At 42.7% G+C, this 8,218-nt stretch overlaps 1 protein-coding gene across 1 annotated transcript; it reads left to right on the top strand.

Annotated features, from left to right (window-relative positions):
* The first annotated feature begins 656 nt into the window (after positions 1–656).
* LOC109399960 (isoleucine--tRNA ligase, mitochondrial) lies at positions 657–4,857 on the top strand. Its single transcript, XM_029873916.2, has 3 exons — positions 657–1,607; positions 1,665–3,945; positions 4,352–4,857. The coding sequence occupies exons 1-3, from the start codon at positions 1,425–1,427 to the stop codon at positions 4,768–4,770; spliced, it is 2,883 nt and encodes a 960-aa protein (XP_029729776.2). The 5' UTR covers positions 657–1,424; the 3' UTR covers positions 4,771–4,857.
* Positions 4,858–8,218: the final 3,361 nt, after the last annotated feature.

Genomic DNA, 8,218 nt, shown 5'->3' with positions numbered 1-8,218 from the left:
ACTCGAAGTCGGGCCTGGAGTTTATCAAGTCAAACGTTCAGGATCACTACAGAGACGAAATAGTAGAAAGGCTGCTGACCATGGCGTCGAAGACCCAAACGACTCTGCAATGGGTTCCGGGTCACATAGGCGCAGCCGGGAACGAGGCAGCTGACCAGTTGGCGAAAGCAGCTTTGGAAGTACAGGAGCAACAATATATCTGCGACAACAAGGTTTTCGTTCATGATGTGGAGAATTACTTTCGTCGGGTGGCAGTGGAAGACGCACAGCAATGGTACCTCGAATATGCAGCAATAGATGGGAAAGGCCGCAAGTTTTTCCAACTCCAGAATACGATACCGTCTAAACCCTGGTACACTGGGAAACAGCTCACGAACTCGGAAACTCGCACGCTCAATCGCCTCCTCTCAGGTCACGATTACTCTGCTTATTGGCTAGCTAAAATGAAACTTCAATCAAACGGCGTTTGCGAAACTTGCAGCGTCGTAGAGAATGCAGAGCACATAATTCTCTCCTGCACAAAATACGCACAGTCTAGAGCCAAATACGGTCTGAGTAACTATGGTAATATTTACCAAGTTTTCTCCGAAAACAACAACCTAGCACTTCTCCGTAATGTAGCTGAGAGATCCGGACTCCACTTTTTTGGTCATTCAATTTGAACACGTACTCTTTCTTCCAGTGCTCCCCGTTGTAAAGTTTCTTATCTCTATGGAGATCAATTTCGCAGTGCACGCATAAACTACTTCACACAACGTTTAAACCAAGGCTCAAACATATCGATTACAGCAAAAACTACAATAAAACGTATATTCAGCTGACTTTGTCATTATGGGTTTGGAAGAATAATTTACAAAGTTTAGGCAAGTTTCACACATAATTTTCGCACAGATAAAACGTTTTAAACGTTTTCGTATCTGACGGCAAAGTTTGTGTGTCATTAAATGTTTCACTTGTTTTAGCGTGACTAAGCAAACTAAACCTGTATCCAGGCACACTCTGATCATTTTGGAGGTTTGGCAGCAGCCTGGCTGCTGTCAAATTTCAGTCCGCAATCCTCAGTAATGTAGTAGCTTTCCTTAAAGAGATAAACAAACAAATCTAAATCTGACAGATCTGACAATCATCAATCTTACGGTTAACGTTCTGAGTATCTGAATGCACTGTCAAAAGTCACAAAAGTCGACGTGACTATAAACAAAAACAAACTGGCAATATAGCTTTTTTTTTGCTGTGCCATCCATCCCCGCTCATTGTGCCCACCAGCAAGTGAGCAAAAAGAACGAAGAAGAAGAAGAAGAAGAAAACGATCAAAACACATGCTAAAACGGCAAAATCCCGCACCGGACCGACCGCAAGTGTATCCGCACCATTAACGATCGCTCCGCGATTATCAAAACAATAATTTCTGTTGAAACGTTAAAATGTTCCGCAGCGGCGGTCACGGTCTGCGCCAACTTCGCCTTCACAACCGAATACTCTTTTCAACCAAGAGTGCCCATAAAGGCGAGGTAAAATATACCGATACGATCAATCTGCCGAAAAGCAAGTTCCCCGCTCGACTGAGCACCGAAAAACGATCCGAACTTCAGGAACGTTTACGAAAGGTGGGTAGAATTCAAATGACCTGTAGTATGTTCAAAATCTAACATTGTTTCAATTAGACATGTTTCAGCGAATTATACGCCTGGCAGCGGGAGAACCTTCCAGCTGAGAAGGAATTCGTGCTTCACGATGGTCCCCCCTATGCCAACGGAGACCTGCACATGGGCCACGCCGTCAACAAGATACTGAAGGATTTGATTTTAAGGCATAACATTGTGACCGGTACAAGGGTTCATTATGTCCCCGGTTGGGACTGCCACGGATTACCGATCGAACTGAAAGCGTTGGAAGCCTATGGAAAGAAGGAGAGGAAGAAAGGTGGGCCGCAGCAACCTCTGAATCCTCTGAAGGTACGTGAGTTGGCCCGTAAATTTGCACTGGACACCATCGCGAAGCAGAGGACGGAGTTTGAGCAGTGGGGTGTGACGGCGGATTGGAGCAGTGAGAATTCCTGGTACCGGACGCTAGATGTTGGTTATATTTCGGCTCAGTTGCGGTTGTTTAGGGAGCTTTATGACAATGGATTGATTTACCGGGACGTAAAACCGGTTTACTGGTCTCCTTCGTCGCGGTCGGCCTTAGCTGAGGCAGAGCTGGAATACGATGAGGCGCATCAGAGTCCGTCGTTGTATTTGAAGATGCAACTGTGTGCAGGAGCTGAATGTCCGGAGATTGTGAAAAGGTTATCTTCCGGGGAACGGATATCAGCGATCATTTGGACAACGACTCCTTGGACACTGCCGGCGAATCAAGCGATTTGTTACAATCCAAGCTTAGAGTACAGCTTGGTAAGATCTGCAACCAGTCGAGAACTTTTACTGGTTGGTTCCGATTTGATTTCCTACGTATCGGAACAGATTCAAACAGATCTAGTAAAAGTGGCCACAGTGCCTGGCTCCATGCTTCAATCTCTTATGTATCGACACCCCATAACTGATGAAGAATTGCCATTTCTTGCAGGCGATCACGTCAAGTCGGAAAAGGGTACCGGTTTGGTTCACACAGCACCAGCGCACGGTCCGGATGATTTTCTGGTTTTCCTGGACCGAAAAATCCCCGTTAGGTCCCTCATCGATGAAGCGGGCTGCTACAACCAGCAAGCACCGGATTTTCTACGAGGGAAGTTTGCCCTGACGGATGGCAACCGGTTGATCTTGGAACGACTCCAGGATGACACGTTGGCCTGTGGAATTATCGAACATTCTTACCCGATCGATTGGCGTACGAAGCAGCCGGTGATGCTGCGGGCCAGCGATCAATGGTTCATCGCTACGGATCAGTTGAAGGAATCGGCGCTGAAGGCAGTCGAGCAAGTTGACATCTATCCGCACGCTTCGGCGGATGTAAGCAAGAAGGTGCTTCGTGGTCAGCTCCAAAAGCGGCCATATTGGTGCATATCGAGGCAGCGAGCGTGGGGTGTTCCAATTCCAGTAGTTTATCGAAAATCGTCAATGGAACCGGTCGTTCATTTGGAGATAGTAGAAAATTTGTGCAACATGTTGGAAAAAACTGGAAATATGGATTTCTGGTGGAGCGCTGATGTGGCTGAACTCGTTCCGCAGCGAGTATTGAGTGAGCTCCAACTAACTCATCAGGATCTAGTCAAAGGTACCGACATCTTAGACATTTGGTTTGACTCCGGAGTTTCCTGGCTGAGCGTTCTGGGAAGGGATCGAAAGGCCGATCTCTACCTGGAAGGACTGGATCAGTTCACCGGGTGGTTCCAGTCCTCACTATTGACCAGCGTGGCGGCCAGGGACGAAAGCCCTTACCGGGCGGTGTTTGTTCACGGTTTTGCCGTAGACGAAAACGGAATGAAAATGTCCAAGTCACTGGGTAACATCATTTCTCCAAAAGATATCACGAAGCAGTATGGGTGCGATGCCCTGCGTTGGTGGGTGGCCGCTCATGCCATCCAGAACGTGTCCATTCCCGTGAGTCACAAACTGTTGGGCTCTTCCGCTGACAATCTGCAAAAGATACGAGGCATTATGAAATACTTGTTGGGAGCTAGTGCCGGTGCGGTAGATAAAAGCCGGAATTCGTCCGACTTGTCACACGTAGATCAGTACTTCCTGCAACAGCTTCAGCAATTCCATGACTCGGTGTTCAACTTCTACAACTCCTATCAATATAATAAATCTTCCGCCGCCATTGTTACTTTCTGCGTATCAACCCTTTCTGGATTCTACGTACACCTAATCAAGGATCGATTATACTGCGGCTCTGATGAACAGCATCGAAATCTTCAAGAGATATTGGCACTAACTTTGAATGTGCTCTGCAAAGTACTTTGGCCCATAGCTCCTTTCCTCGTCGAGGAAAGTTGGTCTTACAGAGGTAGGTTGTTTCAACCACCCTGAATAATTCTCGTTAAAATCAGGCATTTACTGTAGCATTTCGTATTTCAAGCTCGGGTTTTTTGCTGACTTTATTTTTATTTTATAATGTTCCACCGAAAACTATTCTCCACAATACCATTTTCTAAAATGCTATTCACCAGATATTATTCGCAGATATTTTTCGGAGGAATGTTATAGAATCGATTTATTGTTATTCACTGAGTTATTTAAAAAAAAAATACCTATGAAAACTCGAAAACTTATGGCTATTATCGATTACCAAGGGTATTGAGTCAGCTCATTTGTTAACTTAACAATATTAAAAAATCGGTACTGGTAGGTTTTATCGAGAATCGTTCAATATCTTCTGCACTTCAAAGCAATAATTCTAACCTATTTCACAGCCAACGAGCCTTTCTTCAAATCCTGCCACCGTTTGAACACTACCAGCCCGCTGGCCACCAACGTGACGCCCATCATCGAACAGGCTCTCGATCTGAAGCGGCACGTGTTCCAGCAGCATCAACTGGACGTCAATCCGTGGCTCCTGACAGTTGAAGCCACCGTTTCACGAAACGAGCTTCAGCTATTGCGGCAACTTCACCCGAATCTGAATGAACCCCAGGTGGACTCCGAGCTATGCGAAATTCTCCAGGTTGGTTCGTTGACATTGCGGGAGGCAGAGGATACCGTAGAGCGGTCGATACGACTGGACAAGATGGACCATCATCTGTGTCCACGGTGTAGACGATTTGCTCTATCTGCCACAGGGTCACATGTCTGCCAGCGATGTGAACAAGTACTGAAAACTAAGGCTGTATGAGGTTTTTTCGAGTTGAAGGTTCAAATGTAGTTGTTATACAGAGTTTAAAAATATTTTGTTGCATATTCCACGAGGGGCATACCAGTAGGTCGGTTCTAAAGGCACGTTCTCATCCATTTGGGAAATTTGTGCCATAAAAGCATAGCTTCAGTTTAATCTAAAGCAGTTCGAAACATCCTTCAACTACAACTCGGATAGTCTTTATCTTCAAAGAGAACCCTTATCGTCCGTGGCTCATCTACTGCGTAAACCAAGAAAACGCCATGCACCCCCTGGTTATCAGGTATCAGAAGGCCGGATTCAGAGGTACGTTATCCTTCATTTGGGACATTTGTGCCATCGCCATAACAAAAGCCTATCTCATCATCTACCTGAGGGAAAATGTAGGAAATAACGATTACGAAGAGTGTACTAACGCATAAGCGTACTACAATGGGTTCAAACAGCGCCCGCATACAGCGAAAGAGACCCTATAGCTCTTTATGGGTTAAGTACAGGTTTCTGGAGTCAGTTTCACTTAATAAGTGTTTACCGAGTACTCGGAAACGCAGTTATTTACGCAAATGCTGGACAGTTACATAACAAATGATACGAGTTCCATAATCGGATTCGCAGCTATCCCGGGTAGACGTGAATACCATAATCATATCTTAACCCTTTATAAGGCAGTGGCAACTATATTGCCACCTACTGTTTGTATTTTTTTTCTGTTTTATAACAATTTATTTCGAACTTTCTTTTTGGTTAACGCAAAATTGGGATTACTAACAACGCCTGGTATTTTTTTTGGTACTAAACAAAGCTTTAACAACAATTTGGGAGCCATTTGTAGCTTTAAAAATTGCTAGATTTGACCGCCTGAAGAAAATTAGCTCAAACTTATTGAAAAATTATAGATTTGGTAAATATTTTAAGAAATAATATAATTATTGGTTGACATGAGCTGAACTACAACGTTTATATTATGGGTTGAACCCTAATCTACTTTAAAATCTCTTTTCCGGCTTTTTATCGAAGTCAAATGTAGAAAAGTACCCTAAACGGGCAGTGGCAACTATATTGCCACCTCAAAAGCTCGTTTTTGGGGTGAACGGGCAGTGGCAACTATATTGCCACCAGCGTTTTTGGCCTAAACGGGCAGTGGCAACTATATTGCCACCTAGATTTTAGCGAGTTTCTTTCAAACAAAAATTGTTTTGTACATGTAATCATGTATATAATCATTTCCATAATAGTATGCGTTGACAACTCTTCTAGTTTTCGCGGCCTTATAAAGGGTTAAAACGATCAAATTTTGATGTCATATCTTAATATAATATTGATGAGATATTCAAAAAGATGCCAAATATCTGCTCAATATCTAATCGTGATATGATTTCAAAATTAGTACTTAATTTGATCTTTTGTAAGCCTAGTGCAACCCGCTGTATATATGTCGAAATTTCCCAACATTTCGCATAAAAACTATTTTAAGTTTTCAACTTTCATTATGCGCCGTCCCCAAATAACATAACGCTTCAGGAGATAGGGATTCAACAAACTCCGTAACGCTCCAGGGGAATAGGGAATACAGCCTAGCGTTACGACCCATACAAAAAAGTTGGAGTTATCATACAACAGCACATAATGGATTCCGCCAGTTCCTAATTAACCAACCCCCGAGTTCAAAAATATCGAATTCCCTTATGTACACCACAAATTTTACAAACGCGCACTGGGACAAAAAGGAAGTAGAAGTGGCCTTCAGTTTCAATATTGTCTATCCGGTTGGAATCAAGACCGACATTCAATCAAAAATTGCTATTTTCTTGGTCCACAAGTGTCGCAACTGTTTCGCATCTAGTGCGCTGTGTTGCTGATAACAACGGGAAGGATGCGCACTACTTTTGACATGATTAAAAAACGTCGCGAGTTGGGTCGCGTCGCGACTTGATTGTGCGAAGTCCGGTTTGGTGGCGGCCCGACAATAAGTGGGTTTATGGATGCGGCAATAGGAAGCAATCAGTGAAGTACTAGATTGAAAGTAGTGAGCTGGATTTTTGTATGGTGAGATGATCAATTCTCCGTTTCTGCAATGAAATGGTGTAAACAGCGTGGGTTATATGATTTCTTAGGGTAAGAAATCAAACTTTGAACTAGTCAAATTGTAATCTTAATTTGAACCATTTCGAAATTCATTATACCGCATTTAGTTCACTACTGGACTGCGAACTGCGACATTATAAGTGCGAAAACGTAAATAAAAGTGCGCGATTGCATCAAATCAGGTTGATGTCTTCGGCGCACTATTTCTTCAAACTATGGAGAACAAGTGCTCTGAAGACACCGAGTTGATTTGATGCAATCGCGCACTTTTATTAGCGTTTTCGCACTCGTGAAAACTAGTGCGATAGTCCAGTGGTGAACTAAATGCGCTATAAAACGACGTACTTTTCAGGCAAATATTATGCTTTTGGTCGAAATACGAAGTGACCGAACGTGCGAAAATTGATTTTTAACCTACTTAGAAATGTCGCAACTCAATTTGGATTAGTGCATATTGTTGCTCTTAATTAGCTTAATGATGCGCAATAGAAAAAATAGATTAAAATTTACTTCGCAGCTGCAACTTCGCATGTGCTTCTAGCGACGACTTCGATTTGGTGGTGCGACGATAATATTGTCTCGAAAAAGATGTTAAACAGTTTTCCGTAATATAACCTGATAACATGGACTTTGAAAGCATTGAAAAAAGCGTTTTTGTAAGGGAAAACAGGCAATTGAAAAATCACTGTAATTTCCCCCATTTCCCCCCAGATAAAGCACATTTTCGGTTCACTCGTACAGCTCATGCATTATATCACACGCAATATGTGAATACGTCAAATGAAAGCTTTTTTTATCGTAGAATCGACCAACCGAATAATATTCCGCATTATTTGTCATAAAATTATCAAATTACTTGGAGAATGTTATCTTAAGTTGAACCATTTGTAATCTAAATTTGAACTAGTAAACGGGGGCGAGCTTCCAGTGTTGGCCTGCAGACTGCGCTAGTGGTTGTTTTGTTTACTCTTGGGGGATGAAAAATTCCAAATTTAGTTTACAAGTTCCTGAAGAGTTTAGAACATTCTTAGTTGAAATTCCACTGCCTAATGAAAAATAGTTATGGCAATTAGCAAAAGATATTATAGTACAAGATAAAGATTGTCGCTAGTGTAACCATTGTTCCGGCGCCGCAACATATCAGGTACATATCTGTCAAATCTGAATGTGGATGTCTCGAAATCACTACACCGATTATGCTGATCATCGACGAAAATCAACACGATTTGCATTGGGATCCCTAGTGTCTCTGATTTGCCTCTCAATGTTTCTATCCCAACATTTGTTGACATCCTAACATACTTTTTCGCACAAATGGATTTCAAGTTTCATAAAACTAAATAAGATAATTTTTCATTCAATT

Source organism: Aedes albopictus, chromosome 1, assembly GCF_035046485.1.
Source record: "Aedes albopictus strain Foshan chromosome 1, AalbF5, whole genome shotgun sequence".
NCBI classification, from domain to species: Eukaryota; Metazoa; Arthropoda; class Insecta; order Diptera; family Culicidae; genus Aedes; species Aedes albopictus.
The sequence above is the reverse complement of the archived record's forward strand: the minus strand, read 5'-3'. Positions and strand labels throughout refer to the sequence as shown.